Here is a 16548-nt window from a genome sequence, read left to right as displayed (position 1 = left end):
TTAAGGACTAGGGATAGGGAATACCTCTTGAAACAAGATGGTTTTAAAAGTGCTAGCCATAAAAAAAAAAAAGACATTGATAAATATGACTACAGTCTGTTCATCAAAAGATACCACAAAGAGGAAAAAGACAAGTTGCAAAGTGGGAAAAGATACACAATTTAAAAATAGAGCAGATGACTTACTAATGGGTGGGTGTGAGAGAAAGAAAAGAATCAGGGATGTGGCTGAGGGTTCGGGCCTGAACAACTGGGAGAACCAAGTTGCTCTTCACAGGATGGGAAAGACTGGGGAGAAGTAGCTTTAGGTGGAAAAGCAAGAGTTTGCTTTGGGCTGTTTGAGATACGCGTTAGATATCCAAGTGGCGCTATTACGTGGTTTGTTGGCCATGTATGTCTAGAATCTGGGGAGAGGTCCGATGATGCTCAGTTGAGAGTTGCGGCATATAGATGGTACTTACATCACGGGATCAGAGGAAGTCACCAAGAGAGTGAGGACAGACGGCAAAGAAGTCTGAGACCAAGCCCTGAGGCGCTCGTCATTCAGAAGTTAGGAAGGTGGGGGCACCTGGGTGGGTCAGTCAGTTGGGCGCCTGACTTCAGATCAGGTCATGATCTCACGGTTTGTGGGTTTGAGCCCTGCATCGGGCTCTGTGCTAATGGTTCAGAGCCTGGGGCCTGCTCGGACTCTGTGTGTCCCTCTCTCTCTGCCCCTCCCCCACTTGTGCTGTCTCTCTGTGTGTGTGTGTGTGTGTGTCTCTCTCTCTCAAGAATAAATAAACATAAGAAGAAGAAGAAGAAGAAGAAGAAGAAGAAGAAGAAGGAAGGAAGGTGATGAGGAGCCAGCACGGGAGACGGGGAAGGAATGGTCACTGAGGGCAGAACTAAGAGAGGGAAGGGCCCTGGGGGCCAAGTGAGAAAGTATTTCCAGCAGGAAGGAGTGATAGGCCATCCCTCATCCTGGTGTGAGTAGAGGAGATGAACAAGGAGTAGATCTGGCAAGGATAATTTCTGTTTTTATTAAAACAATTTTTTTTAAATGTTTGTTTATTTTTGAGAGAGAGAGCACGGGCGGGGAAGGGGCAGATCAAGAGGGAGGCACAGAATCTGAAGTGGGCCTCAGGCTCTGTGCCGACAGCTCGGAGCCTGGAGCCTGCTTCGGGTTCTGCGTCTCCCTCTCTCTCTCTGCCCCTCCCCTGCTTGTGCTCTGTCTCTCTCTGTCTCTCAGAAATAAATAAATGTGTAAAATATTTTTTGTAAATCTCTTTTGCTTTCAAGTGACTACCAAGGCAAGAACTGGAAAGCTGCAAAGAAGGAATAAGTTGGTAATTACATTTCTTGGAGATCAATTAAGGCATCACAGCATTCTTGAAGGGGCCCCACTAAAATTCATTCAAGAGGAGATTTTGAGCAGGGAGGGAACGCTCTCTGACAGTACCTGGGCTGTCCCCAGACCGAGGGGTTCATATCACTAGAGATCTGAAGGTCAGTCATGTTTCTACCTGCTTCACCCGAACGTGGGCTGACTGTCAGAGTCCGGGACAGGACTATCTGCTCAACCACAGCAGTTTTTTTCTTTGCCAGGAAATTTTCTGTGCAGGGAATGGGTGTCTTGGGACAAAAGGCTACAGAGCTGACACAATGCCCCTGCTGTGTGTTCCCATCCAGTGGGCCCCAGGCAATTCCTGGAGACATTTTTGTTGGGTTACTGCACACCCACGAAGAGCTACTTAAAAAAGGGAAAAGCACAAAGCTTTACAATTAGAGGGCTATTTAGAAAAAGCATTTAAAAACTAACATACACAGATGCGCCTGTTACTTCTTGCAATGGACTCGAAATTGTTCTCCCGGCCTCCAGTCTCTCCCACGCCAACCCATTCTGCACACTACAGCGGGATTAGTCTCCCGAAAGCACAGATCTGATCTTGTCACTCCAATGCTCGAGCACCTTCGGTGGCTCCCCACTGCCTTTAAAATAACCACGCATTGAAGATCCTTCATACTGGAGCCTCTCTTCTCTTCCCCGCCCATCTCCCACTGCTCGCTTGGACCTGTGCTAGGCTAAAGCTTCTCTGCAGCAGGGTTCTCGCTCTCGCTTTCTAAATTTCCACTCTTCCCTGGACTCACTCCAGTTCAATCTTTCGCTCTTAGTTTACATGTTATTTCTTCTGGGGAGCTCTGCTCCCTACCTACCAAACTCCGAGCTGAACTAGGTACTCCAGCGAGAGGCTTCTATAAAACCCTGAAATTCCTCCTGTCGCAAAACTGGTGGTTCCAAATTGTATTCGTTTGCTTGTTTGTCTTCCCTGCTACACGGTAAGTTCTGCGAGGTCAGGGACCATATCTACCTTGCTTACCGCTGGATCTCCAGGCTCTGCTATGGACTCATGAATGCAAGCAATCAAGAAAGAGCAAGTGAACTGAACAGTCTTCCTTGACTCCCAAGTTTTTCTTTCCCCTACCTGACCATTCCTGTCCATAAAATTCCTACCCAAACCACATGTACTCAGTCCCTTGATTCATGAGAAAGTTCATGCTGCAGTAAAGCACGGGAAGAATGGTGTTCTCAAAAAACATTTCTGGGTCAATAGGACGTCTATCTGGAAGGAATGAATCTTGACTTTACCTTGCACACACACCAAAATCAATTTCAGGTGGACTGTATATTTAAATAGGAAAAGTAAAGCACTAAGACTTTTGGAAGAAAACGTATGGGAAAAAAAAATCTTCAAAACCTTTAGGTAGGCAACGATTTCTGAAACAGGATACAAAAAGTCCTTAAACAGGATACAAAAAAGGAAAACACTGGTAAATTATCATTCACGTTAAAAACTTATTTTCATTAGGGGCGCCTGGGTGGCACAGTTGTTTAGGCCACCAACTTCAGCTCAGGTCATGATCTCGCGGTTTGTGAGTTCGAGCTCCGGGTCGGGCTCTGTGCTGACAGCTCAGAGCCTGGAGCCTGCTTCAGGTTCTGTGTCTCCCTGTCTCTCTACCCTTCCCCTGCTCATGCTCTGCGTCTCTCCGTCTCTCAATAATAAACGTTAAAAAAAATTTTTTTTAACTTATTTTCATTCAAGCACACCAGTAAGTGAATTAGCAAGGCAGACACAATAGAGAAATAATAGACAGTCAACAGAACCAAAAGTCAGTTTTTTATAACAATTAATAAAATTGACAAACCTTTAGATGAACTAAGAAAAAAAAAAGGCTCAAATTACTAAAATCAGAAATGAAAGAGGAAACATCACTATTGATCTTTCAGAAATAAAAAGAATTAGAATACTATAAAAAATTGTATGCCAACAAACTAGCTAACCTGGAGGGAATGGACAAATTCCTAAAAAGACATGAGTTACCAAACTGAAGAAGATATAGAAAATCTGAATAAATCTACAAGTAAAATGATTGAATTAGTAATAGTAATTAAAAAACCACAGCAACAACTTCCAACAAAGAAAAGCCCAGACCCAAATAATCAGATGTCCTCACTGGTAAATTCTACCAAATGTCTAAATAATTAACATCAACCCTTTCAAAAAACAGAAGAGGAAATACCTGCCAACTCACTCTATGAGGACAGTATTATTCTGGTCCCAAAACAGACAAAGACACCAGAAGAAAATTATAGACAACATCTCTTAGAATACAGATGCAAAAATTCTCAACAAAATACTGCAAAAAGGATCTAGCAACAAACATAGAAAAAGGATCTTACACCATGATTGAAATTTATTCCAGGAATGGGAGTTTGGTTTAACATATGAAAATCCATCAATGTAGTATATATACCATATCAATAAAGGACAAAAACAATATAGTCATCTTACAGATACAGAAAATCATTTGACAAAATTCAACTCCCTTTCCTGATAAAAATACTTAAGCTAGGAATACGAGTAAATTTCCTCAATGTAACGACGGCCATCTATGAACACAGCTAACATCATACTTAATGGTGAAAGACTGGCTGTTTTCCCCCTGAGACCAGGAAGAAGACAAAGATGTCTGCTCCCAATCCCTACATTCAAAATAGTACTGGAAGTTTTAACCAGAGCAGTTAGGCAAGAACAAGAGATGAAAAGCGTCCAAATTGTAAAGGGAGAAGTAAAATGATCTCTATTCACAATGGCATGATCTTATATGTGGAAACCCTAAAGGGGTCACACAAAACACTATCAGAGCTAATAAACAAATTCAGCAAAGTTGCAGGATATGAAATCAACACACAAAAAATCAGTTGGATTTCTACACACTGGCAATTAACAACCCAAAAAGGAAATTAAGAAAACAATTTCATTTATAATAGCATCAAAAACAATAAAACAGTAGGGTAAATTTAACAAAATGAGTGTAAGACTTACCCAACGAAAACTACAAATTTCATTGAAAAAATTTAAAGAAGACCAAAATAAATGGAAAAGCATCCCATATTTATGGATCACAAGATTTAATAGTATTAAGATGGCAATACTCCCCAAAATGATCTACAAGCTCAATGCAGTCCCTATCAAAATCTCAGCTGCCATTTTTGGAAAATTGACAAGCTAATACTAAAATTCATGTAGACATATAAGGGACCCAGAATAGCCAAAATATCTTGAGCAAGAAAAAAAAAAATAGCCAAAATATCTTGAGCAAGAAAAAAAACTAGCCAAAATATCTTGGGCAAGAAAAAAAAAGTTGGAGGACTCACCCTTCCAGATTCCAAAACTTGCTACATATCAAGACAGTGTGGTACTGGCAGAAGAATGGAAATATAGATCAATGAAACAGAATTCAGAGTCCAGAAATAAACCCTTGTATTTATGGTCAATTAATTTTTGACAAGGATACCAAGTCAATTAAATGGGGCTAAAATAGTCTTTTCAACAAATAGCGTTGGAACAATTGTATATCCATGTGCAAAAGATGAGATTGAATACCTGTCTCACGCCATATACAAAACTTAATTCAAATTGGGTCATATCATTAATTTAAGAACTAAAACCATAAAACTCTTCTAAGAAAACATAGGAGTAAATATTCATGACCTTGGATTAGGCAGTGGTTTCTTAAATACGATACCAAAAGCACAAGTGACAACAGGAAAAAAAGATAAATTGAGTTTTCTCAAAATGAAAAACTTTTGTGCTACAAACGTGAAAGTTAACGAAAGTGAAAAGGCAACCCACAAAATGGCAGAAAACGATCGCGGATCATATATCTGGTAAGGGATTTGTAACCAGAATATATAAAGATTTCTTAAAGGTCAACAATATTCATTTAAAAACCCCAAATAACCCAATTTAAAAATGGGCAAAGGATTTGAATAGGCATTTCTTCAAAAGTGATATAAAATGGCCAATGTGCATATGAAAAGACACCATTAATCTAAACTAAGACATCATTAGTCATTAGGGAAATTCAGGTTGAAATCATAATGAGATACCATTCCACAACCACAAGTACGGCTGTAGTAAAATTAAAAAAAGATGGACAATAAAATGTTGGCAAGGATGTGGAGCTGTTGGAACCCTCATAGTGCTGGTGGAAACGTACTTCAGGAACTAAGTTTGGCGTTCTCTTAAAAGATTAAACAGGGTTATCCCATAATGCAGCCATTCCACCGCTAAGGTAAATGCCCGAGAGAAATGAAACGTCTACACCAAACTTGTAAATGAATGTTCACAGCAGCATTATTCACAATAGCAAAAAAAAGTAGAAACAATCCAAACGTCCATCAACTGGAGAATGGATAAACAAACTGTGGTATAGCCGTATAATGGCATAAAATTCATCCACCACAAGGAATGGAGTCCTGTTTCATGCCACAACATGGATGAACCTCGAAAACATTAAGCTGAGTGAAAGAAGCCAGTCATAAAAGGGCACATGCTATATGACTCCATTTATATGAAATGTCCAGAATGGGAAAGTCCATAGGGACAAAACGTAGATTAGTGGTTGTCAGGGTCTGGGGAGAGGGGACAATGGGAAATATTTGCTAACGGGTATGGAGCTTGTGATGAAAATGTTCTGGAATTTGATTCGTGGTGATGGCGGCACAGCTCCGTGAATACACTCACAACCACCCACTTGTATATTTTTAAAGGGTAAGCCTGATGGCATGCAAATTATATCTCAATAAAGCTGTTATTTAAAAAATGGTAACGGGGGCACCTGGGTGGCTCAGGCAGGTAAGCGTCCAACTTTGGCTCAGGTCACCATCTCACGGCTCATGGGTTGGGCTCTGGGCTGACAGCCCAGAGCCTGGAGCCTGCTTCCGATTCTGTGTCTCTCTGCCTCTCCCCATGCTCCAGCTCTCTCTCCCCCTCTCTCAACAATAAATAAACATTAAAAATTTTTTTAAAAAATCCTACCCATTCTTCCAGGTCCTTTTAAATACTTCCTCGTTGACAGTCACAAAGTCTCCGAGATACATGTAATCGGAGGCAACTCTATCTTGTCTACATAGCACTCTGTGGACCCCTTGATCACTTAGCCTCAGCCGGAAGCATGTGTAAGGAAAGAGCGAGAGCTCTGAAGACCTGGGTCCTTGTGCCAGCCACTTCCGAGGTGGGTGGCCATGAGCAAGCCACACAGTACTTAGGTACAAGCAGCAGGGAGTGCTGATGTAAGCAGAGGAGGGAATGAGCAAGTTGCTGGAATTTCCAGAAGGCTAGAACCTTCACTGGTATGTCAGGTATGGTGCCTAAAGTCACACTAAAGAACCAGTTTGGTACAGACACCGTGGCTGCTGTGGTCAAACTAAGCTCACGTGGCCAACTCCGTGGACACTGGCCTGGACTCAAGAATGAGGCTGCCGTTGCCGCCAGAACCCCTGATGTGGCGGCCTCTCGCAAGGCCGCATGCCAACACACCAGCCCAGAGCATATGTCGCACGAAGCGTATCCGTGGATGTCACCAACTTCTCGATTCAAAGCCCACGGCGGGAGTGCCCCCGATTGGCAAGGCCTGGGCGCTGTGCCCTCACCCTAGCAGCGGGGGACTCCAGGAAAATAAGTGTCTGTCCTCTTCAGCTTTAGCAGGAGGTGTTCTTGCCTCTTAAAGTAGCAGACTCTCTAAACGCAAGAATGGCCACCAAAAGAGGGACACACGTCCATGGCATCACCCAATGACAAGCTACCTCCCTGAGACCGTTTCCTTATCCAAAAAAGTAGAAATAATGATGGGTCCTACGCATGGGAGTTGTGTTTAGAGGAGCTGGTGGGTATAAAATGCCTATATATATATATATATATATATCTCCCAGCGGTCCCCAAACTTTGACATCTTAGTTCGTCTCGTGTTTAACAGCAGGCTTTCAAGTGAGATTCCTTTTCTAATAGTTAATCAAATTAACAAGTTTCCTAACTCACGGAAGGCCTGGCAGCCCACCCTTTCCATCGGCCTTTAGAAGCGACGGCACAGTTTCAAAATAGCTCAGGCTTCCCTGCAGAACCCTATTTACAGTGTCAGGGAAAGGAAGTTCCTAGGAAAGGTATTTGTTAACTCTAAATGAAATTGAAGTCAACTCAAGGAATGTTTGGTTTGAACCTCTTTATTTTTAGACATTTTTCTTTAGATGTTTAGTATCTTTTATTGACTCAGTGGCCCAATAAGGCAGCATCTGCTGTTAGGAAATGCACCTGTCAGAAATGAAATAATTCTGCAGTGTTGCAAGATCCCTGTCTCGGGAGACCGGCTGCAGACTCTTTGAGAACGGGGACCATGACTTAATGTGTTTAGTGGCACCTCAACTTCCACATAGGGGCCCATAAAGGATTACTGAGTTATCTCCATTAGTTAAAAAGAAAACACTAAAACCCTTTTCTTGGCCTTCCTCTTTCCTCTTTCCCTCTCTCCCCTCCTTCACTTCCAAGCTTTCATTTAGCAGAACAACATAGACCAGAGGATAATTCCTCTGGTCGGAATTACTAGATTTCACTATGGGTAGAAGAGTTTGGTTTTAGGGCTGGAACATTCCCAACGTCTTTTTTTTTTAAAGCAGAATATCTTTGGGAAACATATCTATTTGGGGTTTGAGCCCTTAAGGAAATGGCTTTGCCCTGGTTGGATGCCATTCTACCCCTTGCTCCTTGGGGAAAATGTTAGGGGAAATGAGACGAGAATCCTTAGGGCTTCCATGGGCTTAGAAAGGGGTCCTTTGGCTCCAATCATGGAAGCCCAAAGGAGGCTACCAGAATGGCTTTGTCCCCACTGTTAGTTTGGAAGCTAGATTCCTGACTTCCGCTCAGACACATGGACCCCTGTCCTCCTCTTGTTTGGCTCACACTCTTGTGTTTTGAGCCAGGAGGTTAGGGAATAATTTGGTACAACAGAGAGAGAGGGACTTTGGAGTCGAAGAGACGTGAGTTTGAGTCTTGTCTTTGCAACTTAATAGCTGTGGGACTTTGGGCAAGTACCTTTCTCCTTGAGTTTGCAATTCTCACCTGCAAACAGAAAAAAATAATACCTCCCAGGATTATTGGGAAAAATAAATCCTGTGGGACAATTTATGTGAAAGCATCTTGCCAAGGACCTGGTACTTGGTGGATATTTAAACACAGTAGGGACAAATGTTGTCTGGGGAGGACGAATTTGCAAGCATTTTTCCAGACATATTCAAGTGAGCATTTTTATCATGGGATGGCAGGACTCTGTGACCCTGGGTCAGTCTTTTTACCTTCCTGACCCTCGATTTCCCCTCAAAGGAGATTTCTGACTCCAAGAGGGAGACACTCCTAGAATGTGAGGTTAAAGGGCAGCGTGTGTTACTTTCTAGAACGGGAGAAGGATTTATTACCTTGCTTCCAAGATGCCTTCAACGGTAAGATGCACAACTGATTAAAAACCAGCTTTTTGAGAGAGAAAGAGTACAACTACGGTAACGGACCCATTGATTTTAAGACCTATTCTGACTGCCATAAACAATGCTGGCTGTCATTTATTAAGCATCTGTTGGGTGCCGTGCACTACCCCTGGTGCTTCACTACGTCCGTGGCTGATTATCGTAACCCCGGGGGGGCAGATGTCATCATTCCCACTTTGGGGTTAGCAAACCAACTATGGAGCGCTCAAGTCACTCTTCCAAGGCCACACGACCAGGCGGCAGGTCTTGGGAGACAAGTCTTCTTAATCTCAAAAATGCTTTCCCCTCTCAACAGATTGTTCTCCAGGCTAAAGAGTCGAAAAGATCAGCTCTGTGCAGAGACATGGTGTGCGAATGTGGTGCTGAGACCGTGCCCTGAATCTCTGCAAGGTGACCGGGAAGGGCGCAGGTAACATACACGGGGCTGTAATCTTATCAGTCTCTAATACTGGTCCTTGGAAGGAAGGTTTACCCGGACAGAGAGGATTGCTGGGAATCCAAATAGAGGAGAGCCAGGAAATGAGGCTGAGTCAGGCTTAACGCAGCCCCAAAGGGAGAAGAGGGGCTCTGACTAGCCCCAGACTCATTCAAGGCCCAGCGACACAGCAATAAGCTTTTGCCCTAGAGGCCATCATTCCTCAAGGTCACCCTAGTCCCTCTCGGACTCTTTACAAATGAAGTAGAAACATTTCAAGAAGAATTTAGTTTCTCCCATAGCGTTTCTCAAAGAGGGAGAAACGTGCTGACCGGTTGTCGTGAGCTAGCTAGCGGTCCTCCAGTACTGGAACAAGTTATAAATTAACAAGCTGGTTTTCTGGTTAGTTAGCCCAAGTTAGTTCCCCCGTGCCTGATTAATGGGACTGAATACTTTGCTCTGCAAAGCCGTGGATATAGATGGCACTCATTCTGATCTGACCCCAGTGGCAGACCCTGTTGTACACTCGGGGGCATGCCCTAACCCCTGCCTCCTGACCAGAAGACTCCTGGGCTATGCGTCTGTCTGTCTGTCTAGCAACTGTGTTTGGGGAAGACAGCCACATCCATTTCAGTGGATTCCCAACCTGGGTCTACCTCATCAGATCACAAAAGAATGTTCCATAGCTTTTTGTAAGGGGGGGCAATAGGGATATGGACATAGCCAGGGTGGTGCAGGGTGGGACAGGGTTAGGGGTTGCCTGAAGCATCAGGAATTGAATAAGAGACGCCCCTGTCGACCAGAAGGAACTCATAATGAAGCTGCCAGAGGAGAAATGTGCTTCTGGGTCTTGACGGGAGAAGGCTCTTTGGATGGTGGCCAAGATAGCACCAGGGTGGGGGTCACCGAGTCTCCATGTGGACGTCAACAGGGCTGAAGGTCACAGTTGCAGGGTGTTGGCCGCTGTTGCTGTTTGGGCCCAAGGCAGAAGGGGAGGATGGCCTGGGCCCCTTGGGTTCCAGTTCCCGCCTTGTCCTCATTTTCCTGGAACGAGATACGCATGCATGTTGGAGTCTTCTGCCCCATAGACTCAATGATTTTGGCTCTGACGGGATTGACGTGGATCATCGTTAAATCGCATTGCTTGATGGCCAACTACAGAATTTTGCAAGTGGGAGGGCCCTTAGACTTCAGCTAGTCTGACCCTTCCATTTTTTGTGTAACCTAGATTAGATATTTAATTGTATTTTTCCCCCTGTTAACGAATGGTGTCAGATAGGTGACTATTATTAGAGACGAAATGAAGATGTTATGGTTTTTTTTCTGTCCAAAGCCGTAGCGTGAGTTACATTTTGCAGTTTCATTGTGCTTCCTAAGTTTATTGCTAGAAATATTTAAGAACTTTTTATGTAGTTGAAAAGAGAACGGACTCAAAATGTATATCCAGTCTTTCATTTTATATGCCAGAAAACGCAGTGACTGGCAACAATCATTAATTCTAACGTCTGCATGAAATTTCATCTTGTTGACCTAACATAATTCTTTTTTTTTTTTAATTTCAAATGCTCAGAAAAGTTGCACAAACAGTACAATTAGTATCTGAACATCCTTCATGGAACAATTTTCTGATGGCTGGCAGTTTGCCACATTTGCCTTCTCTCTCTCCTGCCCCCCTCTCTCCATTCACACACACACACACACACACACACACACACACACGCGCGCGCGCGCACACAGTTGTTTTTTTTTAATCATGAACCATTTGAGTTAGTTGCAAAGGTCATGCCACTTCACCCCTGAATATTCCTCAAAACAATGGCATTCTCGATGTAATCATCACTCAGTTATCACACTTGGAGAGCTTTCCACTTTAAAGATGACATAATCAGGGCGCCTGGATGGCTCAGTCGGACAAGCACCAGACTCCTGATTTCGGCTCAGGTCATGATCTCACGGTTCATGAGATGGAGCCCTGCATCAGGATCCTCGATGAAAGTGCGGAGCCTGCTTGGGATTCTCTCTCCCTCTTTCTTCCCCTCCCCTGCTGCTTGTGCGTTCTCTCTCTCTCTCTCTTCCCCCTGCTCTCTCTCAGAATAAATAAATAAACTTAAAAAAATAAAGATGACAAAACTGAGGCACAGAGAGGTTAAATGACTTGGCTGCCTTTAAGAGACCAAAGACTGAACCCTGGTCTCTCCATTTCAGCCCAGGCATCACTGTAAACTGGTGAGTAGAGTCTCCATCCAATTACACTCCAGAAAACAGACTCAGAGCGCAGGAATGATGGACAGGAATGAAGGGCAGACATTGTGGTTTGATGCCACTTCCTGGTCTGGGATGGATCCAAATTGCAATACCCCCCCCCTATTAATAATAACTTATTAAGTGTTATTATTATTACATGTAGTGGTGGGAGCATTTTCTTTGAAACCACATGTACTGGCTTTGAATCCCAACTCTGTCACGGAGGGCTGAGTAGTTAGCTCATTTCCTGGTGCCTGTTTCACACCTACAAAATTGGGGGGGTATAAAATTACCCCCTTGTGGGGTTGTTGTGGGGGATTAAATGAGTTAATACATACAAGGAGCTTGGAATCATGCCTGGCACATATTAAGAGATCAATATATGTTATATAATATATATGAGATATATATATATAATATATACATAATATATAATATAAAACATATAATACATGTTTTATAAATAACATTAACATTATTATAAAAGCAATGCATCTTGGGCCACCTGGGTGGCTCAGTCAGTTAAGTGACTGACTTCAGCTCAGGTCATGATCTCGCAGTTCGTGGGTTCAAGCCCCACATCAGGCTCTGCGCTGATAGCTCAGAGCCTGAAGCCTGCTTCGGATTCTGTGTCTCCCTCTCTCTCTGCCCCTCCCCTGCTCATGCTCTCTCTTTCCTTCAAAAATAAGTAAACATTTAAAAATAAATAAAAACAATGCATGTTTCCACCTCCTCGAAAATAAATAAATATATGCACCTCTGCAAAAACCAACCAACAAACCAAATAGCAATCCCATTGTGCAGACACACTGGTTGTCAATACTTTGCTGTGTATCGTTTGAATGTTTCTTGAGTGTGTGTGTGTAATCCACATGTATAGTCATAACGTATACATTATTTTTGTAAACCGACGATATACTGTAAATGGTTGTCCTCATCAATAAAACTCTTCTATAATATCTTTTTTTTTTTTAACGGCTTCCAAGTCTGCTATGATGTGGTTGTGTTTATAGTCTCTTTATTTTAATTTCTTGCCTAGAAAGAATACCTTCTAGCAAAGTTGCGACTTAGAGGTGCTAACACATAAGGTGATAACACAACATTTATTCTTTATTTAAAAACATTTTTTTAATGTTTGTTTGTTCTTAAGAGAGAGAATGACAGAGCCTGAGCAGGGGAGGGGCAGAGAGAGAGGGAGACAGAGAATCTGAAGCAGGCTCCAGGCTCCGAGCTGTCAGCACAGAGCCCGACGCGGGGCTTGAACCCATGAACCGTCAGATCGTGACCTGAGCTAAAGTTGGATGTGTAACCGACAGAGCCACCCGGGGGCCCCAACATTTATTCTTTATGAAATCAAATTATATTTTGTCTTATTTGGTCCCAGAAAGTGGAGCTGGGGTACAGGCATTCCAGTATTTGAAACCTCAACTACTTACGTAGTCTGCTCAACACAACCTAGCAGAAGGCTCCCTGAGAGAAAAGGATTGAAATATTCCTCTATTACTGTAAGTTACATACAAGGGCTTCCCACAGTGCTCAAGGCCATTATCATTGTCATTATGATTATTGTATGTAAAAAATATTTCTCCAGATGCAAAAATATTACCATGAGGTTCCTACAGCAGAACAGATGTCAAAAAAGGACACCCAAAGGGTTAGAGCGCTTGACGACGGACTTAGGGATACCGCTGGGCACGCGACTGGCACTCACAGTGTCAGTTCCCATTCATTCTGACATCACCGATGGGACAAGACCATCTAGAGCCCAGGGCGTCCCGTACCTGTTGTACATCTTCAGCAGGATCAGAATCACGGTGAAGATGATAATGACAACCACGACAATGGCAGCAACGATGGCTCCGGAACCTACGAGGAGAGGGGTGGAAATGGCAAACGTGTGAACTGAAATAAAGAGAAGTGTTCAGAGACTGGCAGGGGGGCTTACACAGGGCATCCTGCATCCTCATTGGATCAAGGGGGGGCAGAGAATGTGATGTCCTGGGACCCTGACTGCTGACCCCAGCACACAGACATACATATGTACAGTGGCAGAGTACCCCTACCCCCAATGGGGCTTGAGGGCAGAGTCCTCAGCACATCACCTGCCAAAATTCTGTCTCAGGCCATCCTGTTGTTATCAGTCCTAACATAGCATCAAGCTTCCTGTGTCAACAGGCAAGCAAAGCGCCTGTCCCTCTTCTTGATGACACAAAAGAAATATGTGATTTTTGTAGTTATATTTTGAAAATATAAATGCAAGCAAAAAAAAGGTGGGGGAGGATAAAGAACTCTTGGCCCCAGGAACTGTTGATCATCTACACATATGGACGTTCTCCAGTGTGATCATGTATATGCATATATGCATATTAAATACCTATCTACCGGTCTTTTTTGAATAAAGGTATTAATCCTATGTCTGAAAATCCACCTCAAGGAAGTAGTCATAAAAGTGGGAAAATGTGCACTTGATAAAAATGGAACAATGTTCCATACACAGTTTTACAACACTATCCTAATCATCTTTCCATGCAGTTGCATTTTTTTCCATGACTTTTGATGGTTATGTAGCACTCCATTGTTTGGACTCGTTTACCAATTCTCTATTAAGCATATTTATGTTGTTTTCAATTTTACCCTATTAAAAACAAGGCTATGGTGAATGTCCTTGTAGCTTAATATCTCAGATTCTAATTTCAATATCAATGCCCACTCCCAATGTCCACCTCTAAGTCCATGTTCAAGATCAACATGCTTGTCAGAATTGATACTGAAAATGCAAAAAAAAAAACCACAAAGGGGGAGTCATACTTTAAGCCAATCTATTTGATTCTGGGGAGTTTATCTTGGGGGATAATCCTAAATACAGAAAAAGCTATATGAATGACGATGTTAGTTACGATAACTATTTATATTCCAGATATAGGAATGGTTTACTAAGGTGTGGCATGCCTCTCACGAAATATCACACTATAATTTGAATGATGTGTGAAAAATAGAATACGAGATTATGTCCACACCCGCATATACACATTGTGTTGCAACCATTAAAATATGTGCATGCAAACATAATGTTGAGTAAAAGAAGCCAGACCCAAGCCTATGTATGATATGTTTCTATTTACATAAAGCTCAAAACCAGGTAGAACTAAGGTCTGGTGTGAGAGGTCAGAACAGCAGATTCCCTTGAGCAGGTGGGGATCGTGTGGCAAGGGGTGCTGGGACTTCTGGGAAACTGGTCGTGGTTCGTTTCTTGATCTGGGGGCTGGTTACACAAGCGTGTTCACTTTGTGAAAATTCATCCAGCTGTGCACTTAGGATTCATGCATTTTTTGGAAGGTATGCAATGCTCTTATAAAAGGTTTACCAAACAAAAACAAAAACAAAACTACGTGCAAATATTGACAGGAAGTAAGACTAGAAGGAAAGAAAGAGGGGGTGGGGTGGGGGATCCATCATAGAATAACTTGGTTTTTTTTCCTTCCTGTGGAGCCCAGTGATAATACTTTTAGTTCATGGTTTTTCAACCTTGTCTGGGTAATCCTTTGTTGTGGGGACTGTCCTGTGCATGGTAGGATATTTAGCACCATCTCTGCCCTCACTAGATGTCAATGACACCTTCTCCCTCCCCACCAGCTGTGACAGGCAAGTGTCCAAACATCGTCAAGTGTCCCCTGGTAGTCGAGTGGCCAGATGAAGTATGGAATACCTATTTAAAATGAGACTTTCTGACAAATCATGAATTATTTTTTTGGCGTGTCTCAAACATTGCTTGGCACATCCTTATACTCAACAAATATTGGTTATCTTAAACTCAAATTTAACTGGGTGTCCTGTATTTTATTTTCTAAATCTGGCAATTTTGTCTAGGGGGCAAATTGCCTAGCTGAGAGTCATCACTTTTAGTGAAATGAAAGCAGAATTATTCCCATCTTGCTGACAAAAATTCTAGCTACCCTACATTTCCCTTGAGAACTGTTGTGAAATACTTCAGCAGGTTTCTGAAGGTCCCCCCACCTGGCAGGAAGCAGGCTAATGTGGGACCGTGTCCCGAGAGTGATGTTTTCTGGGTCTCCATGGAAGAGACACATCCTGCCACTAACATGGTCTGGAGCTGTTCTTACCGGGGAAACACTTCAGTGTCGGGAGGCCTGTTCCGTGTGCAGAGACATCGACAGAAATGACAGAAATGGGCCCAACTTCCCCTAATACAATTCAGCGGTTTTCTGAAGAGCGGTCATCAAGTTTTTCTTTCTGGGGACCTCTTGTTCCTGGCAGGTGTCTCCCAGACTACTCCCAGCTTTACTCATTTACTCCTTTGTGAATTGATGGGATGTTTTCGCCTTACAAACGTGGGATGAAAATAGTTACATTTTAAGGTGACTCATTTAAAGACATCTCACGTGAGAGTCAAAAGTCCATTGCCCTCTAGACCCCCAAACTCCCTGATGATAATAACAGTAATAGCAGTAATGATAATAATAATACTCATCAGGTACTTTGTGTGCCTCGAGACTATTCTAAGCTCTTGACATGGATTATATTGTTTCGTCTTCCCATCTACCTCATGCAGTAGCTTCCGTGATATCCCCATCTTACTGACAAAAAATCAGACACAAAGCGGTGAGGTCATGTGCTCAGGGTCACGCAGTGGTCATGTCGGGCATCTGGTCGAACGAAGACTGAGACCCAGGCAGTCCATCTCCAGAGCCCATGCTCTTGACCTCTACACCATGAGCTTGCCCCCGGTCCTCTTCCCGCCATTCCCTCCCCCGGTCGCCAAGCCAAGTTGACCTTACTCTTGTACAGAAAGTCCTGTTCTCTGGTGGTCACGTTCAGTGAGAAGAAGGTAGTCCCCCCCAACGGGGTGGCCGTGGTCATCTCGACCCTGGTAAGAACAAAGATGACATTTTGTTTAAAACCAGAGTGAGCTTGGGGCGCCTGGGTGGCTCAGTCGGTTAAGCATCCGACTTCAGCTCAGGTCACGATCTCGCGGTCCGCGAGTTCGAGCCCCGCGTCGGGCTCTGGGCTGATGGCTC

General features: G+C 43.3%; 1 protein-coding gene across 3 annotated transcripts in view; it reads right to left on the bottom strand.

Moving 5' to 3' along the window:
* Positions 1 to 7541: 7541 nt before the first annotated feature.
* The window catches only part of NCMAP (non-compact myelin associated protein), a 41322-nt gene continuing 32315 nt past the window's right edge, over positions 7542 to 16548 (bottom strand). For all 3 annotated transcript variants that reach the window (XM_053209083.1, XM_053209080.1, XM_015075162.3), the window contains exons 2-4: positions 16309 to 16397; positions 13294 to 13378; positions 7542 to 10312 (exon numbers count right to left, since the gene is read on the bottom strand). In XM_053209083.1, coding sequence (XP_053065058.1) covers positions 10171 to 10312; positions 13294 to 13378; positions 16309 to 16390 — 309 coding nt within the window. In that variant the 5' untranslated portion in view covers positions 16391 to 16397 and the 3' untranslated portion in view covers positions 7542 to 10170. The remainder of the gene's footprint in view (positions 10313 to 13293; positions 13379 to 16308; positions 16398 to 16548) is intronic.

The sequence above is a fragment of the Acinonyx jubatus genome, chromosome C1 (genome assembly GCF_027475565.1).
Source record: "Acinonyx jubatus isolate Ajub_Pintada_27869175 chromosome C1, VMU_Ajub_asm_v1.0, whole genome shotgun sequence".
Lineage (NCBI taxonomy): Eukaryota > Metazoa > Chordata > Mammalia > Carnivora > Felidae > Acinonyx > Acinonyx jubatus.
The sequence above is the reverse complement of the archived record's forward strand: the minus strand, read 5'-3'. Positions and strand labels throughout refer to the sequence as shown.